Here is a 25,039-nt window from a genome sequence, read left to right on the forward strand (position 1 = left end):
TTTCATTCATATTTAGGGTGTACGTACAATGAGGTGTCCCTACGTCAGTGATATACTTAAGCACCAAGTTTCTTCCCAGATATTGGATAATGCACCTGTCTCATGTGCTGACTGCATGCCTGATCATGTCCCACGCAGTTAACCTGATGGCCCATGGGCCGCTTTGGGACTGAGCTGACGGTCTGATGACCCATGGGCCGTTTTGGGACTGAGATGAAGATCGTACCCTGTCTGGGAAAATGTTGACACTGATTATCCTGTGCGTATTCTGTACTGCTTTACCATGTTAAGGAACGCAATCATTTTAAAGTTTGTAAAGTACTACAAGTACTGATGAATTTGGAGTCCAAACAAGAGGAGCTACATTGCATCAAGCTTTCACCCTGGTCGGAAGATGAGCCACGTCCTTTTTTTTTCATTTTGGACATGGACAAGCATGTGTATGGTTCCGTCATGTTCATGCTATATGGGCACTATGTACAGGTAATTTACAGCGCAAAATTGGCTTGCATATCTATAAGCATCATCTCTGAACTAGGCAAAAGACACAAGCAGCATCCAAAAATGACCTTCTATGTTGTCTAAATGGGTTGTTTTGTTTGGTTTTGTCACATCCAGATTGGGCGGTGGTCGGCAGGGAGAAAAGCTCCGAAGAACAATCTATCAATGTCAGAAGAATTCCTGCTCTCTGAAAATCACTTGCTATGTTAGCTTATGAGTCTCAAAATCCAAGTGCCTCCATGGCGTCGGTGGAGAAATCACATTACAGCAACCGCAGAACTCATTAGATGAACTCGTCGGCATGTCAAAAAAGCTACAAGGGTCCATGAGCAGATAAATGATCTGCTGCCACCTGAGTTTGAAGATAAGAGTATTAGCTTCAGATAATTGAATCGATAGCATGTCAAAATATCCAGCACACAGCAATTAAGTGAACCACCAATAGGTGGAACGCAGATGCGTTCCAAAAAAAGTGGAAATTGTATCACAAGCTGAGGTTCCAGGATCACTGATTTACATGTCTAACTGAGCATATAAAGCTTAGTGGATCCAAAGTACAAACGCGTATCCAACTGTATGGGGGCTGGTCAAATTAGTAGGAATAGCTGATTAACAGTTATAGGGTAAGTAGAGCCTCCATACGAGTATTTAGAGGGGGATACATGTAGAAGAAAATAATAGCAAATCCAAATAGATCAGGAACATGATTGGTACTAACTATTACTCCCTCCGTTTCAGGTTATAAGACTTTCTAGCATTGCCCACATTCATTAATAAATCTAGACACACATATATGTCTAGATTTCATTAACATATATGTGAATGTGGATAATGCTAGAAAGTATTATAATATGAAACGGAGGAAGTAGCTCATAACAGACAGGCTACTACCACTACTAGCTAAGCTTCGGTGATTTCTTCCAATTCTATTTTATAGTCCTTAAATGTACTGCAACCACAGGTATGGAATTTTGTGTATAGAGTGCAAGAAACGTTTGCATAAAAGAATATAAACTTCTAAAGTCAACAATACTGACTTCCAAATGGAAGGATTCCCCCTCCGTATCAGGTTAAAAAAAAGAGCAAACACTAACTTCAGAACAGATTAACTTTGTTATAATACAGCAAATTGAAGGTAGCATGAAAAACTTACCTTTGCTGCAGGATCTCATTTTTGTTTCTTGGAAGGACACTTTGAAGAAGGCTTCTTTGATGATATAAGAGCTGATGAAAGTAATGACTCAATATCCTCCCGTTGTCGCTTCCTAGATGCAGTCAGATGATTTTGACGAGTTGCAGTTAAGTTGTTTTCTTTTAGTTCTGGCATTTGGCTACTTTCTTCATCAAAAGACGGAAGTGAATGGTCCACTTTATTTGAGTTCCCAGATCTTGGGTGCTCAGAGAACCTCCTAGCCTTTTTGGCCTTACCGGCCATTTTCTTCATTTCTGAGTTTGTTGGTGTACAAGCACCACCATTCTTATTGGCTGATTCCAGAGTTGCCTCATGTTTAACTGAGGAATCAACTTGACTCGAATTACCAAATCTTGGTTTTTCAGAGAACTTCCTTGCTCCTTTAGCCTTTTGTATTAACTTCTGCATGTCTTGTGCTGGTGGAGAAGCATCAATTTTCATGACTGTTGCTTTTGTATCATGATTTTGTGAGCCCTTCACATTTCCATTATCATATTTTTTGTTGACATCCTTTCTAACCTCAGAATTCTGAAGAGAATCTTGGTTACATAAGGTCTTACCAGCATCTGTATGAATATTCGGTTTGACAGGTTTATTCAGTTCCCTCTGCCTTATAACATTAGCAAGCTCCAGGCTATTATCATTATGGATAGTCAGCCCTTCTCCTTCCTTTTCCTTTCTCACCACATTGTCCTGGTCAGTATCCTGAATTACTGGTTCCTTTTCCTTGCTAGATTTTCTATGGAAGGGTTCATGAGCTTTTGGACTCTTCCGATCCCAGCGTGATGCTCTTTTTGCTTGGTCATTTGGTAAACGTTCATTTGCTGTTTCCACAGTCCTGACAGTATGTCTTGCATGTTCTTTGTGGGGTCGTGCATCAATTTTCTGTGAGTTGGTCATACTGTTTTTTCCACTTTCCTTCTTCTTACAATGACTTGTATAGTAGGTATGCCTAGAACCATGAATATCTTCTGAATGTGAACGAACTTTCTCAAACAACGAACGGTATGGCCTATTAACTGAGATGAACAGATTCCGTTCTTTAGCATTCTGTAATAAAGAAGCCCAATGTGAATTGGTCTGCAATGTCTTTGCATTTCCAACTATCCATAGAGAAAACCTGGCACGAGTTAAGGCAACATTCATACGTCTCACGTCTGCAACAAACCCAATGCTGCGCGCTTCACCAGTGTGATGTCTGCTGTCTGATGAATTAGAGGCTCTAACAGTCGACAACACCAAGATGTCAACTTCACGACCTTGAAATCCATCCACGGTATTTATTTCCATCTCTGCAACAATTTCAGGCCCAAAAAAGGAATTGAACCTTGAACGCAGTAAAGAGAGTTGACTCCTATATGGAGTTATGATCCCTATTTTCCTACAGGAGAACTCTGATGGATATCTGTTCATGAAGCAAGTATAAAGTCTCACTTAGCTACAGAATGAAAATCCTTAAGCATGTAGTTGAAGAAGAAAATATTGTTACCTGTTCTTTAAAAATCCCAGTATTTCAAGTGCAGCTTCTGCTTCGAATTGATTACAGAGCGATTGTGTAGCAGCATTTTTCCCACACTGCTCACGGCCGTCAGCTACGTCAAAGAACATGTATGGACCAAGACAGTCATGACCATGGAATGGAGCTGACTTGTCAGCAGCCTGAGCACCATCCAGCAATTTATTTTCATAGAAATGCAACGATGGGAATCTGCTGATTTCAGGATGCATTCGGTACTGCAGTCAAAAATAATAATTGGCCTAAATCAGCAGATGGTTTACACTGACTGCTCTTCTCACATACAGATGTACGTAGCTGCATACTAAAAGACATTGGAACTCTGTATGAACTATGAAGTATGGATATATTTTTAACATACGAAAAAAAACAAAATCATGTTGGTTCCTTTTAATCATGTTAACAACTGAGTCTGTTTTGTAAAAATGGTATGCTAAGGTTTGCTCATATATAGGAATGAGTCCATGCACAAAATTAGCGCATAGAACTAAATCTCAGGAACCAGTCTAACAAGGGCATGGGACCATGCAATCTGACACAAGTAACCAAGCATCACTGAGCTACGATATAGTATTTTACCAAATCAAAAATAACCTGCAAAATTTCCTGTTTACTTCACTAATCTTTACTTCCACACTGCAAAATTTACAGATAAAAAATCTATACTATAGAAATCACGGAGCATATCACGGAAAATAACCTGTTTGGTGAGCATAATCACTGGATAACCAGCTCGTTGTAGGCGTTCAAACATACTACACTCATAAAGAAATTTACTAGCCAATCCAGACATCACCGTAGCAGGTAGCTGCTTTGGATCTCCAACCTTCAAGCAAGACATCAGTAAGCAAAAGCAAGTGCCATACAATTGCATGAAGGTGTAGGAAAAGAAGTAACAGAAATTACCATTATACATTTAGTTCCTTTCGACTTGAGTAGCTGAAGTGGAATCAAAGTTGCAGGCTCAAGAGCCTACAGAATAAGCCCAAACAAACTTAGTTTTAATTCAATAAAACATAGTGCGATCATCATTTAGAAGAAAAAAGTTAGTATTGCGATAATACCTGTGCAGCTTCATCAATGACAACAACATCAAACAAAGCATGCTCAGAAAAATTCACAAATTTATTAGCTGAAGCGGTTTCCGAGCAAACACTATAAATGTCACCTCCACACCCACTGAGTGTTGTCACAACAATTTCTGCTTCTCCAAGAATTGACTTTCGCACTTTGTGCTTAAGAAATCTGTTTTCATCAGCTATTTTCTTTTCACGTGCATGAGCAGTGGCAAGTTCGGCAGAAACTTTCCTTTTCTGTGCATACAGAAAGTTGAGCTTTGCACCAATTGCATCATCAGAAACTTCATCTGTCTCGTATTCACTGGGAACAAGTGAGTCATTTTCTGTTTTATCAGCCTCCGATAATTTTCGCCTCAACTCATAGTATCTAATTCTGTCTACAATCTTTTCCAAATTAGCCCTAAGTGAGCTAGAGGATTCAGTATCAGATAAACTTTTGCTATCATTATTCTTCTTTAACTCATCTGCCAATCTTTGCTCAACAAGTGTGTCAATAAAGAAAGGAACTGAATTAGAATGAACTGTCTTCGCATTGCCAACCCGTACTATATAAGGCTTGTACAGCTTTCCATCAGTGTCATACAATCCTTCGCTAAGTCTTGACACAAGTTCATCAACTGCAGCATTTGACTGCGCGCATACTAAAACCCTTCCTTTTGAAAGCCGATCTGTTGGGACTTCTCTCTGAGAATCGTTTATAAGTTGTTTTGCAAGGGCTGCATCCTGCCAAGCTCTAGTTACTGCAACAGATTGGCTTAGCCTTGGTCTTGGCTTGTTAAATTCAGCACTAGCGAAGGATTCATTTCTTTGTGAGGAGTTGGCTGCATGTAAAGAAAGCAAGGCACTCACAATTGCAACAATAGTCCTGGTTTTACCAGTACCTGCAGAAAACACAAGTGTAAAGTTTCCTTTGTTTATGCCTGGAATTGTGACAAATTGCTGGTAAACGTAACTAAAGGACAAACCTGGAGGGCCCTGAATAAGAGAGAGATCGAATTTTGCTTTCAAGCTTGTTGATCTGATAGCAATACTAACAGCTTCAAGCTGGCTGTCATTGTATGATGACTTCAAAACTTTTCGCATAGGGTGTGAAAGTTTATCAAGATGCACTTTTCCAGATCCATGGTGGATTGACTTACAAGAAACAGGATTTAAGATTACTGGAAGCACTGGTATATCATTCAATGATGAAAGCGCACTGAATTCTCGAACTTGAGGAGTCATGCTCATAATCCTATTCAGGAACCACTTACTTCTTTCAACGAGAAGACGTTTCACTTTATTTAGACGTGCATTCTCATTAGAGAGAAAGAACTTTATTACAAGAATTAACGCCTTGGTTTTATCACTCTCACGCCGGTCCACCTGAAAATATAGTAAATGTGTTACGCAATAGCAAAAATACTTTGTTGGGGCAACAAATATTCATGGGCAACAAAAATACCTTTCCAAGCACATGAACTTGCTGTCCAGAGCTATTCAGTGGATCCTTGCTGAGCAATATTAAATCATTCTCCATACAGTTTTTGGATTTCAGACAGTCGTTTTTATCTGGGCGGCCACGTACAACAAGAAACTCATCAACCCTTTCAACTGAGAGGATAGATATGGAGCCGCAATTCATGTCTTCAGCAGGGGTTTCTACATAAGCATTCTGCAACTGAGCTTTGAACTCTTCTAGAACGAGTGGCTGGAAAATCTCAACATACTGAGCTTGTGAATCAAAGCATACCGGAATTTCTTTCAAAGCAAGTTTCTTTATTATCTCAGAAGAAGGTAGACCAACAACAGCAAAATAATCCATTTCCAAGATGTTCTTAAACCAGCTGTCCAGTTTAGGAGGTTTCAGTCTTCGAGAATTAGCATCTGGTCTTCCAGAAGTATGTCTCTTTTCAGCAGACAAAGGAAGCTGGACTACTTGTCTTTTAGGAACCAATAAGCATGACTTTGTTAAACGAATTTGTGGCTTTCGGCAGCTATCAAGTGCATGTTCTAAAGGATCATCTTCGTCATCAGATAAATCTCTGAAGATTGATTTAAATTTTTCAGCACCAGATGACAAATTAGAACGCGATGGCTGAGAAATGGTGCTAGCGGGTGGTTTAATCTTCTTTGGTAAAAGGGAAGTATCATTTGTATTCACTGGAACAGTTGGAATTTTTGCTCTACCCAATCCTTCTTTGGCAGCAATTATACTTCTATCTTTTGATACAGGTTTAGAAGATGCTACAATATCACTGGCCGGGCTGCAAATCTGTTGTTTTAGTGACACGTGTCTATCTTCAGTAGGCATCCTTGGTTCAGAATGCTCGACTTCTTTCTGCATATCTGAAGTACCAGATCCATCACTATCTTTAACTGATGACAAAACATCCTCACCAGACACATCAGCTGTCAATGAATTTTCTTCACTATCTGACAGAAGAATTATATGTTCAGTACATGTCGATCGAGAAGACTTCATGGTTTCAACATTGTCCCTGCCAGTATTTCTCTCCTGTGCCGTCTGAGTAGCTGGAGAAGGAATACCAGCAATTGGTTCTGTGAACATTGATACACCAGCTACCACTCTCCTTTCCGATTTTGCAGAAGCCTCCTTGGACAATGCAAGTTTGAGATCTGAAATTTTCTCGCTGAGTTCATCGATATTGACTGCATCTGAAAGAATGGTATATAAGTTGCTACCAAACATTTCTTGAAACATCTAAACAACATACAGAACTGAAAATATTAGAGGTCTAACCATGTGAAATGATACTACCAAGATCTTCAATGTAGTGTTGAACAGTACCACCAAGTGAACCTTTTAATATTTTAATTAGAGATAGCATGCACTGCTTCCAATGTCTAATGATTACAAGGAGTGATGATTTGCCCCAATTAATCAAGTGAAAAAGCCACGTAATATCAGTAGGGTCCAGAACCATTGTTGGCACACCACATGACTTGGCAGAAGAATATGAAGAAACCCTTTCATACACAAGGGGAACCAACTCAAGCAATCGAACACATGATATCTGAAATAAAATTGAGATCATGATGAAACAAAGAAATGAAGATGTGCACAGCAATAATACAGTAAGTCAAAGCAATACAGATGTACCTGACACTGTTTGGTATTGATTAGATCATCTCCCTTTCGCAGGCATGTGAAAATAAAAGGCCAGAGAGCTCCTGAAAGCAAGGTGCTGAACTTCTCCCAAGAAATAATGTCAACTGAATGTTGTGGTAGGTTGACTGATACATTTGAAAAGGACTGGCGCAGGAAACCCCCTTCAAAAGGTTTTGCTTGCAGTGCAACTGAAGGTTGTTGAACAACAACATCCTTTAATAGTTTGCATATGACAAAAAACAAGTGATGAAGACTAGGAAAATCTGCCAAAACTGATTTTGTTTCCACCTGAACATTTCAAATAAGGTAGAACATGATTATTTCCAGTTTAAAGAAAATTCTCAAAAAAAATTCCAGTTTAAAGGAAAAAATGTTTGGACTGAACAGCTACAGAGATTGAAATAATATTTTTTTAGACCCTCTCAGAGAACCATGCTTATATTGGAACCAAAGAGATTGATAATCCTCACTCCTTAAAATGAGCAATGCTATTTTCCTTCAGAAACCCAGGTAAATAAATGAAGCTTTGAATATCAAATAAATGTTTCTGTGTTATTCATGCAAAGGATCAGTTTCCTGGCATAGTGATAACCAGAACAAACTGGATTTCCTGGGCTAGATTTGGAATGCTTACACGGCAGTCTATTTAAAGTTTAAGTCTGAATCTTTTTATTTTAGAATACAAAGTCTGCAGTCCATGTCCACCCACTTCTTCAATTTGTGGAACATATACTTGATATAACAACAATTAGTTCAACCATTAGGAAATGATCGCCAAGTTTTGCCTGCAAATCACGCTTAGCAAATTACTTGAGTGCATGTTTAGCAAATGGATTTTGGAGGCATTAAGTTCCATAATGCACAATATGTATTATAACAGTTGTGACTAGAAATACTTTGCTCAACCCAGACAATTTGGACGTGAGCGTTGGAAACTGTTTCTTGTTTTGAGTTTTGACAGCCATAACAAGGAGGTCTGCAACAAGTTAGTTGCCAATTTGCAATTTTCAGAAAGATTTGTGACTAATATTTGGAAATGCAAGACATAGGCGACGATCACGTGTGTGGAGACATCTGGCAGGCTACTTTACATCTGAAAGTTAAGCACTTCCTTTGGCTGGCCATCAGAGATAGAATTCAGTCCACTTCGCAATTAACTAAGAAAAAATGGGGGGGAGAGGATAGCTGCACCCTGTGCCACAGCTCAGAGGATGCTGATCACATTGTTTTCACTTGCCCTTTGGCCACTTTCCTGTGGTGTATTCTAAGAGATGCACTAGATTGGGAGCCCCTCCCTCTTCTTTTCAACAGTTTTTTGAAGAGTTTGTTGGCTTACCAGGACATAAATCTAATAACCTGTTACTAATGTTGTTGGGGGCGTCAGCCTGGGCACTTTGGCTAACCAGGAATGACATGATTTTCAATAAGATCCCTTCTACGCCTCTCACGCTGATCTTTCGAGTGATTTTCTTTTTGAGACAGTGGCGTAGACTAAGGAAGGTGCCAAGGAACCAGTTGGAGCAGTTGGAAGAGAAGATGATGGCTGCCGTGCAGTTGCTAAGATTGATTGTGGGATGACATGTTATCACGGTTCTTAGGGCTTTGTTTTTTTGTGTTTTGGCCTGCGTGCAATCTTTTTTCTCAGCTATAAAGCTGATGTAAGGATCACTACCCCTCCTGTTTTTGTGTTGCTGTTGAACTGGGTAACCCCCAGCGATGTAAAACCTCTAGCTTTCAATATAAGCTGGGCCGTTGGCCTTCTGTCTAAAAAAAACATGCTAAAAAAATTGGTGCCAAAGCAAACAATATGAGACACTAATATGACATCTATTGCGGAACTATTATTGAATGAACCATTAGAAACTAGCAAAGATGAATCATCAAATGAACTGCAATGTGAAATCTGTTTGCAAATCTCTGTGCTCTGATCTTTCATGGTATTCATTGGTTTGTAGTTGATAACTGGACAGTCTCATCAGGCAATTGTTTCTTATTCAAATTTGAGCCTAAAACTTTTAACTATTATTCCTGGTGGGGTTCCTCCTGCCAGCGCCAGAAACCTGTACCCACCAGCCAGCAACCAGGAAATTCCCAACATCAATAAAAATAAATTTAAAAAAATCAAAATCTTACCGATTGAACTGCATATCTTAGACCCAAAAATGTGGCAGTCAGGGAAGATGCCCTCGAGCACAGAAATTGAAGCCCAGATGTCAAACCCCGTCCTTGTGACGCAAGCTCCAAGACAGCTCGCCCAACTTGCCGCAGATTCTACAGTGGGTATAGCAAGAAGAAGAAATACTAAGTGCTCAGATGCGCAAGGGGTAGAATGGAAGACAAGAGCAATACCCTTACATCATTATGATCAACTAGTGTCAAAATCAAGCTTTCCGCCATCATTGATTCCCAAGCCCATTGCTTTAGAAGCCCACGTTGCTCAATTTGCATGATGACATGAATGGCAAATCTAGAAAGAATTCAAGTGCAATATACTGGAGAAATTCAGGATTTATGGATTACAATAAGTACGAGATATGGCATGGAAAGATTTTAAGATGAATAGGAACTGGTAAAATAGAGTCAACCTTTTAAATATTTTTAATAGCAGGGTACAAGATTGTGACACCTTGAGAGTATTGATACACTCCTTCCCAACTCCACCATCATCTGCACCATTTGGGACTTGCCATGAAAATGTTGGCAATACTTCTCCAGCATGTGATGACAACCAATCATTCACAGGCACTGAAGACTCTGTAGATACTCCAGGCTCCAACACAGAAATATGAGATAGAGCCCAAAACACTGCTTTTGAAAAGGCCATGGGCAGTTCAGAAGGTTCCAACTGAACCATTATGAGGTACCATAACAAAGGGACACATCTCCAATCCTTGCATTCCCGACATGTCAACTTGTACAGAACATTGAAATCATTCCAACAGCCGTAATCCATCTCTTCAGCATCACAGAAGACAGGCAATTCATCGTCATCATCAACAAATATGACAGAATTGATTACATCGCCCTTTGTGAAAGACTCATACTTCATTTTAAAAGAGATCAAAGCAGAAGCATCAGAAATTATGAGGATATTGATGAGATCGAGTGCAGGTTGACGCAAAGAATTATGTAATGATTTGTCCTTTAATGAGCCAATCAAAGATGGTCCCCTGTACAGAATCCAGGTCAGGGGATGATATGCAACAGTAGAGAAATAAATGTAACCTCATAATAGAAATTAAATAGGGAAATCCAGCAGCAAATAAAAACGGAGGTTAGCTAGAAACAAGAATACAAGATATCGAATATGTGGACAATGATATCTAGAAGTGGGCCAACTTCCAACAATGGTTTTCATACATGATAAGTTTTAATAAAATATAGAAGCAGTTTTGACTTCAGCGGTTCAGCCACCATAGTAAAACTTGTTTATTGTCATCCAACGAGTAGGATATTTGCCACGTTGTGAAGAGAAGTATGTTTGGTCCTTACCACATATGGGCACATTCAGATGCTGGGCAAGGAGGGTTCATTGTGTACCCTCTTTGTACAATAAGAAGAGCAATCTGGAAGGAAACACGGAAAAACATCAGGGCATTAAATGGCAAGTGTGCATAATAAATATTCCAGTGAACCAAGACTGCGGGGAGGTTGATGATTGGTACAGTATAAAGTATGTAGAAAAAGGCTATTTTCTTTTGTTGTACATAGCTTGGTCAGAATTTCATATTTAGTTAGTTATAAATAAGTATGAAAATATTAATGTGAAAGGAAATCTGTAGTTTTTATAATATTCCTAGAAACAGTGATAGAATGCATTCTAACACTGTGGACTTACATGATATTTTCAATGTAACCTACCAAAAGGTTGAAAGTTCAAACCACAGGCTTAAAGCACAGCATCAACTTAGGAGAAACAATTATAACTGTCAACTACCATGTCGCACTACAAAACTACTCAAAATGATTTGTTGCATTTTCTCCTTGCAATACAAATGTAGTACTTAGATAATCATGAGCGCAGGGAGGCACTGCAACACTGCCCGGGCATCTAGGCGATTTAGAAGCCATCTTAATCGACACCATGTAAGCATATAAACAGCCTGAATCAGCAACTACAGCAGGAAAAAAATCAGCCTGCAGCAGCAATTACAGAGGGAAATGCAATCTCTCCTTCCCTCCCTCCCCCTTGCGTGTCCTCTGCTGTTGTAACCCATGGAGCTGCCAACGACAACTGTTACCAGTGATTGTGATGGAGAGCAGCAAGCACACCAATCATGGTGAGTGAAAAAATCAACAACAAAGATGACCACAAGTACAACAGTAGTACTGACAGCAATATTTAACTTATGTGGAATAATCCTTTCAGCACTGAAGGAATAACAGACCACAAAACCTAGAAGGCTCTAATGGCTTTCCATGAATACTTCTACTCACCCACCTCATCACCAACTGTAGCAAAGTCGATGACTAATATATGTAATCAACTAATGAAGTGGGTATAGGTCTTGTACTGTTTTATACAGCTAGCATCTTTAAGATTTGAAGTATGATATCAAACAATGTGCGATATTACAAATGGTTAAAAGTCCCAAATATGCTGTACTTAATAGTAAAAATAAGGGAATACAATCAAGTTATTTTTAGTAAGCATTTACATGGGAAGTCAAATAACTAAAGTGAATATCCAGTTAGCAACAAAAGAAGCTAACCTTAGTAGCGGTTTTTCTCATCAGAGAACTGAAGTTACTACTCCGAGTTACTTGATAAAGAAGAAAATACAGTATGTTCCTCCTTTGCTTTTCATGATCACCGTCTTGCAGTGCTTCAAGTGACTGCATACAAGATTGAGCACATCATAATGCACTAATGATCAGTATATGCGAATATCATTGGATTCAAAGGAACAACAAACATGCCTGGAGAAATGGGAGGAAAAGGTCAAAAATTTCTTTGTGGCTTTTCTCATCTCTAGTATGAAAACAATGGCCCAACAATGTGTTCCGCATGACATTAGGTGATAGGGTTGTTCTCAACCAAAGTTTGCAACCTAAAACAAGAAAATGTGTAAGTTTGCAACAGGAAAAGTTCATCATAGCCTCATAGGACAGCAAAAACTCATAGTAGTTACACTTACCAAGCATTTCAAATGATGCTTTCAGGCAACTAACAGCACATGATAAATCAGATCTATCATCACTGACATGGTTAAGTACAATATTCAGGAATATAGGGTATCTCTCCAAGATTCCATCTTCGAAAGCAGGTGCATCAAGAAATCCAAGGCTGCAAAAACAAAGTCAATACATTGACAGGTAAAAAATTGGAAGAAGCAACATGGTAAGTCATATGTAATACATGTGTTAAACTTACATACAGTGATTTAAATCCAAGCCATATATCGGCTCTTTTGAGCTGCACCCTAGGCCTTGGAGATTCTGAAGTAGATGGAAGAACTTCGGCTTCCAAAAAAATAATATATTTTTGCAGTAAGGGTTGCAAAGGGTCCAAGTCAACTGCTTTCCTGCATATTACTGTTAATGTTAATACAGTTATAAGAAATTAAAGCAGACAAATCAGACCAAATGTGTTAAAGCCATACAAGGCTAAACCAATCTCAACATGCCTCCTGGCATGATATTAGAGCACTTGATCGAACACAACTTGTACATTGAGTTGAATTATAGAGGTCAGATCCTACTACAGATTTCAACATACTTAATATTCTTACTAAACAAAAAAAATATAAGTGATACTAATGGAACATTGAAGATTGAATCAAATGTAAAAGGAATGGCAGGGAGAACTTTCCAGTGTTAAATATGGAAAGAGGCATTATATTATCCAATATGAGAACAAAGCATTTGATTCTTCTTGTAGATTAAAAGGGTGCAAAATCTGAAAATCTTATGAGTAATCAGCTAAGGTATTACACATAACACCACCTTGTGGCGTGAAACAGTTTTTGGTCCATAAAATTAATAGTTGCCAACCACTATCTAAGTCAAAGCCAGAAGCAAGTCCATTAATGGTACAAGTTGGATATAATCGTGGTTTCCATCCTGAAGCTTTTTCACGGCATTATGTATTATACCCACAGTTTCAGACTTCCGTTTCTGTTTCCTAAAACCATCATATCTTTCTAAGAAAAAATAACCACAATCTTTCAAACAAATGTCCTTAATTGCAACGTTTTTGCATGTAATCACTGTTTTGGATCTTGCTAAGATATCTTAAATAAGGCTCTAGGCCTGTAGTTAGTAATTAGGGGTGGGCAAGAAATTACCGAAAACCGGACACCGAGCCGAACCGCACCAAAGTGGCGGGTTTTGCGGTCTACGGTTTTTCCATCGGTTTTTATTTTAACGTAGCTCGGTGTTCGGTCATCGCGTCGGTTTCTTCAAAAGAATAAATCGGTCCACCGAGAAAACCGAGGAAGGGACAGCCCAAGGTAATACAACTATACAAGGCCCAACTCATCCCCTTCCATCCAGCCCAAGAGATAGCGCAACTTTATCCAACCCTAGCGCCGCCCAACGAGCTCGTCCTTGGCTCCTCGGCCCTCGCAGACGACCGGCCAGACGGCTCAGCCAACCATAGCGGTGGCAGTCAGATATCGATCAATTCCTCCTTCATAGGCCAGCAGGTGCTAATCTTGGACTCCTGGCTTTTCGATTCTCTGACATCTTGCTGCCATCTTGCTGTTGTTCTGGTTCTATGGCCAATGGTATATACTAATACTCTTAATTTCCCCTAAGATGGATGATGGAACTTCTTTTTTTATATGTTGTTGATTCCTGATTATTGTTGGCAGCGTGATGAACTGATGGAGTGGTCAAAATCAAGTTCGGTATAAACCTAACCCGAAAGAACCGCACCGAATTAATTCAGTTTAAAAAGGTTCGGTTTTAATTTTTCTAGGAGGAATTTCAGCTAGCAATTATGTGAAACCGATCTTCTACTAAACCGAACAAACCGAACCGATAAAACCGGAAAAACCGAACGCCCACCCCTATTAGCAATTCTATCTCTTATCTTACTTATTTTGCTAAGAGCTAAAGAGTTACGTGTCTATGAAACAAGGTGACTGGCTTTCCAAAGCTTAATTTTGCTGTTGCACAAACACTATGTAGGAGTTAAAGCAGAAAAAGAAGAAAAGATTGGCATTTTGATAATTTTGGCATGTTTTCATGACCATATAGGGCATGCATGGTTTAATGCAAATTTTGGCCACGGAAAACATCAGTAGTCAGATTGGCAAGTATTTTTGTTCAAACATTGTAATGATCTGGGGAAAACAAGGGAAATGGGATCCTGCTTAAATATGGTAGCAAATTAAATGTTCGGTGTATAGGTTTAAAAGCTGTAAATGTAATATGCTATTAACAAATATCAGACTATGACAAAGTCAAACAGCATCATCAAACACATGGTTGGAAGCTTCCACCTTCAGGCACAGTTCTATGACATTGCCTAACTATTCCTACATGGTACACTATGTAGATGCATTTCCGTGTATGGATCTAATTGGTAACTTTATTGATTCAAAATGAACAGGAAAGTGGCAAGCACATTACCTCAATTTCCCCATAGACCGGGCTAAGCGAAGCCCAATTGCTCGAGCTTTACAACTTTTGAAGAAAAGTAATGCATAAACACCCTACAATTGTAAGTTCGGAGATACTGTGAGACAGGTGAACTTGATAGATGAGGAGGAAAGAAACTTAATATATACTATTTTGAGCAACAGCCCAAAAACCAAACGGTGAGAAGTAAATAGAGTATCCTGGTTTAATAAAAAATAGTATCCTGGATTACTTGATTATTTAAAAAACTAAGTTTATCTTCAAGGAAAGAAGTGACTTACAGGGTATTGCTGATTAGTAGAAAGGCTCACTTCAAATATTTCATCAATTCTTTCAATGAATGTCTGGAACTGATTAGCCAGTGACAGGTCATCTAACAAAATGGGATACATCAAAACCTGCAAATATAGAAGAGCAATGGTTTATCATGGCTGCATGAAACTTAGGGTTCTGGTTCCTAGGTGATGGTATATATAACAAATGTGACTCATTAAGATATTGAAATTGCTTGATAACAGAAAGTATCAAAGGAAAAAGAAAGAAAGAAAATAAGCTGCACCATTACTGATCAGAAACACAGGGGCAGACTAATTATGTGCTGCTTGTATTCTCAGTATTAGCAAAGTGATTCTGAGAATTCAGAGAACAGGAATGCACATGATTCAATGGATACCAACATCCTGCTAATCAAAATAAGCCCAACTAACTCAACTGGACAAATGCCATTATATTATATTGATAGATAAAAAGAGCACTCTATTCAGTTCACTCTAAGAGCAATTCTGTAAGCCACTACATGTCTACAAAAGCAATTACGGTGAAAAGGGTCAAATAAATACTAGTGCCGAGAGATTTTGTACAACGTTGGTAGCCGTAGTGTGCTGTTATAAATATATATGCATGCAAAAGGAACATAAACAGAAAAGGAAGAAATTAAAATGTTTTAGAAGGAATTTAGTATCTTTATTTGAGGTATATGTGGAAAACTAAAAAGTATCACATAAACGATACATACTTCAAACATTATGCTAACTTCTGCATCATGGCATGAAGGTTTGTACTCCTTTAGTTGTGCTTTTGCATTCATCTGCCTAAGATGTTCTGTAACCCTCTCTTCATCGAGAAGCCGTAACACTTTCAGGAGGGCGTCAACGCCAGACCGATATTCAGAATCAAAATCCTTCTGTGCCTGGTGGTGTTCGCAAACACATTGTGCGCAAACATTCAGCTCTTCAGAAATCCGTTTCCATATTGTCCTAGGAGGTGAGTTTTCCTCTTGGTCATCAAAGTAACCAAGGAAGGTCTCCAGAAATGGTCCCATAATATCAGCATATCCACACCAAATATGCTCTTCTTTTGGCAAACTTCCCAGAAAATTAAAACAATGTGAAAACCTGCAGGTGGTTACACAAACATCAAATCTCATTAGGACTGTCAAGCGAAATTTTAGGGCATGTCTTTGACTCTTGACTCTAGAAACAAGGCATGTTGCAAGAAGAGCAACTGTCCATTTACATAAATTTTGATGTTCCAACACAGCTAAATTCCAAATAAACTAAATGTCTTTTAGACACAAACATATACATTATATCACATTTCATGTGGTGTAAAAACTTCAAGCAAAATAATACTCTGTGACTTTCTATATGCCTTACATTTGAAAACTCACATCATTGTTAACTAAAAGTTACTTCAACCAAATGACTACAAAGTACAATACAGCGTTGGAGGCGTACAGCAACAAGCCAGTAATCTACACTCTTTAAAAAAAAAAACTCTAATGGTGGTGGTGAGCGGTGAATCTACCACCACCCACCGACATGTGGGGACTTGAAATTGGTGAATCTGCCACCACCAACTCCCACTATAAACTGACATGTGGGTTCCATTGAACAGTGAAGCATGTAGATTATTCATTCCCAGGCTATGGAAAGAGAGAAGAAAAAAGAACATATTCAACGTCCTTGCAACACATGGGTACTTCGCTAGTGTAAGAAATAGTGGCAAATGGGATGACCATAAGGGAGTAGTGATATATATTTGGTCCATGATAAGTCGGACTTCACACAGCTATGTACATTTCTAATCAACATTACTCCAAGAAATGCTGTTGACATCCCAATAAGTCTACATTGTAATCAAATGATTGCTCAGTTCTGCATATCGATAGCACATACCCCTAACAAGACGGAGTGACAAAACTACCAATAGCATAAGTGCATAACAGTGCTCACGCTCAAAATGATAATGAGCCCTGCAGAGGTTTCCACCCAATATATCAATCCACTCTGTTGTCTGAAACGAAGGTGAGAGTCTATCGGCCCATAGCAACCTACATTCGCATTATCTAATCAAACAACCACGCAAACAAAACAAGCGTGCTAACATGCAGCTACCCTGCCCGATTCGGCGATTCCCCGTCAGCACAGGCGTTACTCGTCGTCTCGCTCCGATCAGCGGAAAGTCCTAAACCCACACACCAAACACTAACTAAACCCGCGCTAATCCGCGTAGAGTACGTTACGCCCCCCATCGCCGCGAAGTGATGTGTAGCGGAGAGCGATGCGTGGCGTGGCCGTACCATTCCTCCTTGGCCTGGTTGAGGCGGCGCTGCCTGGCCGCGGACGGCTCGCCGCCGCCGCCGTCGTCATCGGCCTCCTCGGCCTCCTGGATCCCGCGCCACCGGTCGGCGAGCTGACCCCGCCGCGCCGCCATCGCCATCGCCGCGCCACCGATCGGGTGGGCCTAGGGTTCCGACGAGGCGGCGGCGCGCGAGTGGGGGAGGGGGGGGGGGGGATTCGAAGCGGGGGAAGGGGAGGGGGAAAGGGAAGCGGCGGCCGCGCGAAGTCATGGGAGGGGGAGAGGGGGTTAGTGGGGGTGGGGTGCGCGTAGCAGATTTCCGGGGATTTTCGGCGCTGCAATTTTTGGGGGGAAATCCGCGAGAGCCCGCGGGCGTTCTCGCGCGCGCCAGGAGCGGGCGGAGGAGACGAATTGGGTATGGCCGTATGCCCGTATGATCGTATCGTACGCCGGGGTTCCGTATATACTTTGGCTGCGTTCGTTCTTTTAGTTGGGATCTAATCTCCTGCGCACAACAAAAAGAACGACTTATTAGCGTATTTTTTAAATGAAAATACGTTTTTTCAACAGCTTTCATATATAAACCTTTTAAAAAACATATCAATTAACTAATTAAAAGGTGTGTATGGAAAAACGAGAGAGATAAGTTAAGAAACTCAGCTGCCAAACAACCTAATATGACCGTATCTCAGCCAGCACCAAGTGGGGAAAAAAAACTTTGGCAAGATAATACTACCTCCGTCCCATAAAAATTGCATTTCTAGCTAATTTAGGATAAAATAGTAGGATTAGAAAATAACCACAATAACCTTATTTAATGAACCCACTGCATGCACACATACAAATGATTAAAAAGAAGTTTGAGAGAATTAACCCATATAATTAGCATACTTAATAAAATTACAAGCATTAGCAGCCCAAATTACGTGGGATGGAAGGAAACTTATATAGATGAATCAATTGGTTGGCCCCACATGGCTAGAAATACAATTTTTGTGGGACAAAGACTTGGAGCTAGAAATACAATTTTTATGGGACGGAGGGAGTATATTTATAGGATGGGTTCAGTTTGATGGCAAAATTGACCCTACCCAAAACTTAGCAAAGTTTGATGATGAAAAAAATTAGTAAGGTTAGAAGGTATGTTGTGCGTGGTGTGATGTTCGGTTTGATGTCTTACCAATTCTTTTGTGGGAGATTTTAGGAAATTATCAAAATTTGGTATGGAATGGTATGATAAGGTATTTGAATATGATTCAATTGTTTCATTATCATTTTTTGGCGTCACGGTAGTGTCGCGTACTAAATGTTGGTTGGGTTGAAAAATAATACTAGTGGCAAACTGAACAAGTCCTTGAACCATGGTATACTTATATGCTCTTGATTGGATTTTTCGATCGTTGTTACTAGTATTTACTACATTACATTACATGACGGCGCAATAATGAAAACTTATTGATTCACAATCTTTATATTTGGAGATATTACAATTAGTTTTTTTTAAGGATAATGATGATTTTGCGGATAATTCGGCAAGAGATTTTGCTAATCCCCAGCTCTATAAATATGTGCTAGAGCATCTCAAAAGATGTCTAAAATTAGGCACCTAAAAGACATGTGTTAGGACTAACCAAAAATATTAGGCTCAAAAATCACCCTCATCTCCAACAGTATCCCATTACTTGATTCCAAGAGAACTTTAAAATCTACCATGTCATCACTGGTGGGTCATCTTAAACTGATTTTTCTCCAGTTGAGAGTGCATGGAGGTGCCCAAAATTAGCTCATATTTGGATAGATTTTGGATGCACCTAACTATTGGACCTCCTTTGGGAGCCTGTTGGAGGGGGTGTGGCTAACGGGCGATCGATCGCTTGGAGCGATCACCCCCTATCCCCTCCTATACGCTCCTCTCCCCCTTTCTCCTCATTTTCTTCTCTTCCTACTACACTATAAATTTTTAAAAAAATAAAAAACAAAGTTGGAAAAAATTATGTATAGAAATACTATATATAAAAAAGTATTTGAATTCAAATTCAAATTTAAAATGGGTATGTAAACTTTTGACTTATAAACTTTGGGTCTATAAACTAATATTTGAATTCAAATTTAAATTTGAATCGGGTATGTAAACTTTTGACTTGTAAACTTTGGGTCTATAAACTTTAGATATATAGAAATACTATATATATAAAATATTTGAATTTAAACTCAAATTTGAATCGAATATATAAACTTTTGACTTATAAACTTTAGGTCTCTAAACTTTAGATGTGTAAACTTGAGGTGTACAAACTTTAGGTGCGTAAAGTAGAAAAGCAATGCGGTGCTAAAAAAGGAAACCACATGGAGGAGGGCTTAGCCTTTTCGCGTTGGAGGGTTGGTTTTACCATTAATTCCCGAAATTTAACTTTTAGAAACAGGATTAGGCCTCTCTTGGAGATGATCTTAGAAAGTACATTCACATATGTGTGAGTATGACACATGTATAGTAGTACAAAGTGCATGCATCTTTCGTGTAATAGAAATAAAATAGAGTTTACGATCCATGTTAGTAAACCACGAGATTTTGTCACATGGCATAACTCCGCTATTATGGTTTTGCATACCACATCGCAAATCAAATTTTAGCACAATAAAACATGCTTACGTTATGGCTAAATTTATTATCCAATAGATTGAAGAAATAAGTCTACACAACTCGCAAAAGATATCAAATGCTGAAGTGGCGCCACTTACGCCCGATGACTACGTGCAGCTCTCCGAGCTCGTTAACGGATAATCCATTAAGTTTCTAGAGAAAAAAATATAACTTTTATAGCAAATACTATTTATAGCCAAGTTCAGTCTCAATTTAAACTAGTTAACCACCAAGATGATTTTGCTACGGTGGCACACTGAGCTGGATTGTTAAAGCGGGCTGACAGATGGGACCGGCCCATAAACAAAAATACATCTGCTAGATACAGTAAGTATATATTTTTTAAAAAAACAACCTATAAAAGGATATGACATCTTCTAATACAATGAATCTGGACATATGGTCTATTCAGAATCAATTTATTCAAATTCATTGCATCAGGAGAGATAATTGATTTTTTTTCAACGGAGGGAGTATATATAGATGTAAAACCGGTAAATACACCGCCCGTCGGCCCCACCCACTGTACTGTACGTATACGCTTTCGTCCAGAGTTCCCGTTCCCACAAAACCGTAGCCCTGGATCCCTTTTACATTCTCACCCCTCCACTCTCTACACTCTCACATGTCACTCCCCCCACCCAGCCTGATCCTTCCGCGACCGTAGGTCGCGGAGCCCGCGCCGCGCGCCGCCGAGCCAAAAAAGTTGAGTCAGCGACAGCGTTTTGCGCCTCGCCCCCTCGGGATCCTCCTATTAATAACCCCGCCCCTCCCTCCCAAATCCAAAGGGCAAGCCCCGCGAGGCAAGCGGATTCACGCACGCGCGCCGCCATCCGCCATGGGTCTCCACGACGCGCCGAGCCGCGGCGGCGCCGGGGGCGGGAAGCTGTCGCTGCTCGCCAGCGTCGGCCTCGCCGGCGCCGGGGGCGGGGGGAGCGGCGGCGTGGGAGGAGGAGGAGGAGGAGGAGGGGGTTACAAGGAGCTGCTCGTGATGCTCCCCAAGGACGACGACCTCGACGCCGGCAAGGTCGCCGACGTCCTCGGCTTCCGGCTGCCCGACGTGGAAGGGGCCGTGAGGGTAAGGAGCCCTCGCCCATCCCTGCCTGCGTTTCTTGGTTGCTCGTGCGGCGAAAGGTGGGAAATCTTGGCAGTTTTGCTCGGTTTGATTATTTTTTTATCTCCAATCCGATTGAGAGGGCGAATGGCGCTGTTCCCCCCCATGCGACGCGTTTGCTTCGTTTTTAGGATTTTTGTTACGACGATTCGAAACATTGCTTGGGATTCACAGGTTTCGTGGCATGAACGAGCTGTTTTGCTGCAGAACATGTGAAAGATTTCGACCGGGATCCGTGGTTGATTATCTGTTCTTACCAGAGATTACTCTCGAACAAGCAAGCATCTCTAATCTCGTCAACGGCAGTGGTCTCATGTTGCGTAGTTCATTTTCTCTCTCTATTATGCTTATATAGGCGTTCATATCAGTCTAGCTTCATAAAGAAAAGCAAGTTCTATCCTGTTCTTTTGGTTGAGAGACCCAACATCATCTGCCGACTTAATGTTGACACGTAAGAGATGCAGATGAGACTTTACTACTTGTTAGGACCATATTGATGTGTACAACCAACACGCATGTGTCATGTACTCCTGTGGCCATATTCCTTCCCAATTCTTTTTGTTAACTTACGTTGCTGGTTAGGTGAAAATCGGATCTGATTTCAGAATTTTAGATAGCGATGTGTCGTCGTAGTGTTTGCTACAAGCGGGAGTGATACTGAACAATTAACGGCAGAGGAATCCCGAATCCCCCCTTTATACCCTGGTTTATGGAGACAGAAAATGTTAGGAAAGATTAAGGGGCTTCAAAGAGTCAAATGGAAAAAAACAAGCTTCAATATTGATTTTGTTTTATTATACTTGATTCAGTCAACTAATTTTATACGCTTAGCCAACATATATAAAGAACTTTGACTATGTTTGGGGTTATTCTCCACGACGACAGGTTTGGACAAAGCTGTTCCTTTCACAGATGGAACAATATTTCTTCTTCGGTGCTAAAGTTCTGTGTCATTTTCATCCAAAGTATCTTGAATGCGTCCAAACATGTGGAAAATCAATTGTCTTTTAGTCCTTTTTACAATTACTTATTCCAACTACAAAATTGAGTTGCATACTTGTGTTATAATATATGTGACTATGAATTTACTAAAGATACCTTTATTGTGATCTAGCTCTTGTTTCAGCATTCCATTTTTTCACTCTTAACCACTGACCAACCAAACCTTTGGTAGAGATTTTGCTGTAATATTGATGATTGATGATGGGCTTAGATAACGTAGTAAATGTTCTTATTCTGAACCCGCCTGTCTATATAAAACAAATTTGACCAAGTACTTAACTGAATGGCTCTGAATCTGTCCTTATCACACAGATATGCATGGTTTAATAATATCCATGGGTGATTTTGATGCCTATACAATATACACTGTTTTTTGAGATGTTCCCTTTCATTTTCATTGCAGGCCTTTTTTAGGAGTCGAGAGGTTAGAGAATTTGCCAGTGGAGCATTAGCTGGTGCTATGTCTAAAGCTGTTCTTGCTCCTCTCGAGACTATCAGGTATCTATCGAACTCTCTCTCTCTCTCTCTAATAAAGCATTTGAGCATGGTCTTACAACTTAGATGTAAATCTTAAAAACCAAAAGATATAACGTGCTACAACCTTTGCAAACACCATCGCAATGATATGCTCCAAAATTCATCATCTGTAAATTAACTCCTTGAGGCATATAGTTTAATGTTGTAACCAACTTTCACCATTTAATAGTTAAACAGGAAATATTTCTAGTCTCAAAGTTCAATAGTCACATTTTCACGTGTAAACATATTCTTTGTTTAGTGCATAACATAACCAGTATTTGTAGGATTGTTTGCTTTCCTATGAGCAGTGGAGATTGTAGTCTCTGTATGCATACATCATTTTAGATATATGATTCCCAACTGTGTTGTTGAAGCATGCAGTTTGTTGCATATCAAAGACTAATTTGTACCTGTGTCGTAATATGTTGGTATGTTATTAATTTCAGGACAAGAATGGTTGTAGGAGTAGGATCTAGGCATATCGGGGGTAGCTTTGTAGAAATCATCGAACAAAATGGATGGCAAGGGCTTTGGGCAGGTAACACAATCAACATGATCCGTATTATTCCAACTCAAGCAATTGAGCTCGGAACATTCGAGTGTGTCAAAAGGACAATGGCGGAAGCGCAAGAGAAATGGAAAGAAGATGGATGCCCAAAGATACAAATTGGTAAAGTGAAAATTGAATTTCCACTTCAATTTTTATCTCCTGTTGCTGTAGCTGGTGCAGCTGCTGGAATAGCTGGCACATTGGTGTGTCATCCTCTTGAAGTCATTAAGGTGATTGCTGAACTGACCTGTTGAAAATAAAAACTATTTGTCATTCCATATATTCATTTTCTTTGGAACAGTATAACTTCGCCTGATATCTTCCATATTTTATGACAGGATCGCTTAACTATTAACCGAGAAGTCTATCCTAGTATTAGCGTCGCCTTCAGCAAGATATACCGAACTGATGGAATTCGTGGTCTCTATGCTGGCCTCTGTCCAACACTAATTGGGATGCTTCCTTATAGCACATGCTATTACTTTATGTACGACACAATCAAGACTTCTTACTGCCGCTTACATAAGAAGACGTCTTTGACTCGGCCTGAGCTTCTAGTTATTGGAGCTCTGTCAGGTAAATGATTCTGCTTCATCTACATCTATATAATTTCACCATCTTCATTAGCCGGTTCAGCACTGTCTTAAAATCTGTGTACCAGGTTATCCCCTGTTTTGACTTGTGCAATTCTCTACTATCTACATACAATGAAGATGCAAAACTACTGCTCCTTCAAACAAAATGTTAGCTTGAAATTTGACCAAACAGCTGGTTGCATTGCTCATATCTGGCTGTTGAATCTGCAGGCCTGACCGCAAGCACAATCAGCTTCCCGCTGGAGGTGGCGCGGAAGCGGCTCATGGTGGGTGCCCTGCAAGGGAAGTGCCCACCCCACATGATCGCGGCCCTGGCAGAAGTGATCCAGGAGGAGGGCCTCCCGGGGCTCTACCGCGGGTGGGGGGCCAGCTGCCTGAAGGTGATGCCCAATTCCGGCATCACCTGGATGTTCTACGAGGCCTGTAAGGACATCCTTTTGGCGGACAAGGACAAGCGCAAAGCTTAAGGGGAATGTGGCATCGAGCAACTGCAACCTGACGCATTGCATATTTGCAACGTAGAAAACAATAATGAGTTACAAGATTCTTGTATCGGTGGGATTCCTGATCTTTTCCCAGTTTTCGAGTCCCACCCTGGATGACGCCGAAAAAGTGGCTAGATAGGGGACGCTGTTCTTTTTTTTGGCTGGTGGATGGGAGAGCATGTGTTGTTTCTCGCTAATTTGGAATGCCTGATTAATTACATGTTGTCTAAGTGTTAACCGTGGGGTTTACACACGAGAATGGCTGAAAATGTTGGCATGTACCTCTACCTGATCTTCAGGTGAATACTATCAAATCCTGTGAAATTTCTCTCAAATCTCCGTTCCAAGCTTGTGGCTGCGTGGGCGCCTGCTGCCTTGGCATCTACTCTCTCTGTTTTATATTATTAGAATGTTCTGAATTTTTTAAAGTCAAACTTCTTTAATTTCAATAAAAATTTATAGAATAATGTAGCAACACTTTCAATACAATATCAAAACACATTTAGTGTTCAAAAAAAACACACATTTAGTGTTAGATTAAATAAAACTAATTTAGTATTATAGAT

At 40.0% G+C, this 25,039-nt stretch overlaps 2 protein-coding genes across 3 annotated transcripts; one reads left to right on the forward strand and one right to left on the reverse strand.

Moving 5' to 3' along the window:
- Window positions 1-231: 231 nt before the first annotated feature.
- On the reverse strand, window positions 232-17,736 carry LOC127783869 (uncharacterized). 2 transcript variants are annotated; one of them, XM_052311013.1, is made up of 22 exons: window positions 17,568-17,736; window positions 16,002-16,380; window positions 15,268-15,384; window positions 14,978-15,060; window positions 12,778-12,924; window positions 12,538-12,686; window positions 12,320-12,450; window positions 12,113-12,235; window positions 10,893-10,966; window positions 9,986-10,570; window positions 9,750-9,867; window positions 9,534-9,671; window positions 7,392-7,688; window positions 7,032-7,305; window positions 5,733-6,946; window positions 5,254-5,653; window positions 4,274-5,169; window positions 4,116-4,181; window positions 3,910-4,035; window positions 3,183-3,427; window positions 1,655-3,098; window positions 232-853 (listed from the first exon to the last, which is right to left on the reverse strand). In XM_052311013.1, exons 1-21 carry the CDS (start codon window positions 17,705-17,707, stop codon window positions 1,670-1,672), a joined length of 7,131 nt encoding a protein of 2,376 aa, XP_052166973.1. In that variant the 5' UTR covers window positions 17,708-17,736; the 3' UTR covers window positions 232-853; window positions 1,655-1,669. The 2 variants fall into 2 exon arrangements, with proteins under 2 accessions (XP_052166973.1, XP_052166974.1); XM_052311014.1 differs by having other exon boundaries at window positions 235-853; window positions 9,756-9,867.
- A 3,257-nt stretch (window positions 17,737-20,993) lies between these two features.
- Window positions 20,994-24,719, forward strand: LOC127784576 (probable mitochondrial adenine nucleotide transporter BTL1). The gene is made up of 5 exons (XM_052311909.1): window positions 20,994-21,285; window positions 22,727-22,821; window positions 23,289-23,622; window positions 23,731-23,968; window positions 24,199-24,719. Exons 1-5 carry the CDS (start codon window positions 21,046-21,048, stop codon window positions 24,453-24,455), a joined length of 1,164 nt encoding a protein of 387 aa, XP_052167869.1. The 5' UTR covers window positions 20,994-21,045; the 3' UTR covers window positions 24,456-24,719.
- Window positions 24,720-25,039: the final 320 nt, after the last annotated feature.

The sequence above is a fragment of the Oryza glaberrima genome, chromosome 9 (genome assembly GCF_000147395.1).
Source record: "Oryza glaberrima chromosome 9, OglaRS2, whole genome shotgun sequence".
Taxonomy (NCBI): Eukaryota; Viridiplantae; Streptophyta; class Magnoliopsida; order Poales; family Poaceae; genus Oryza; species Oryza glaberrima.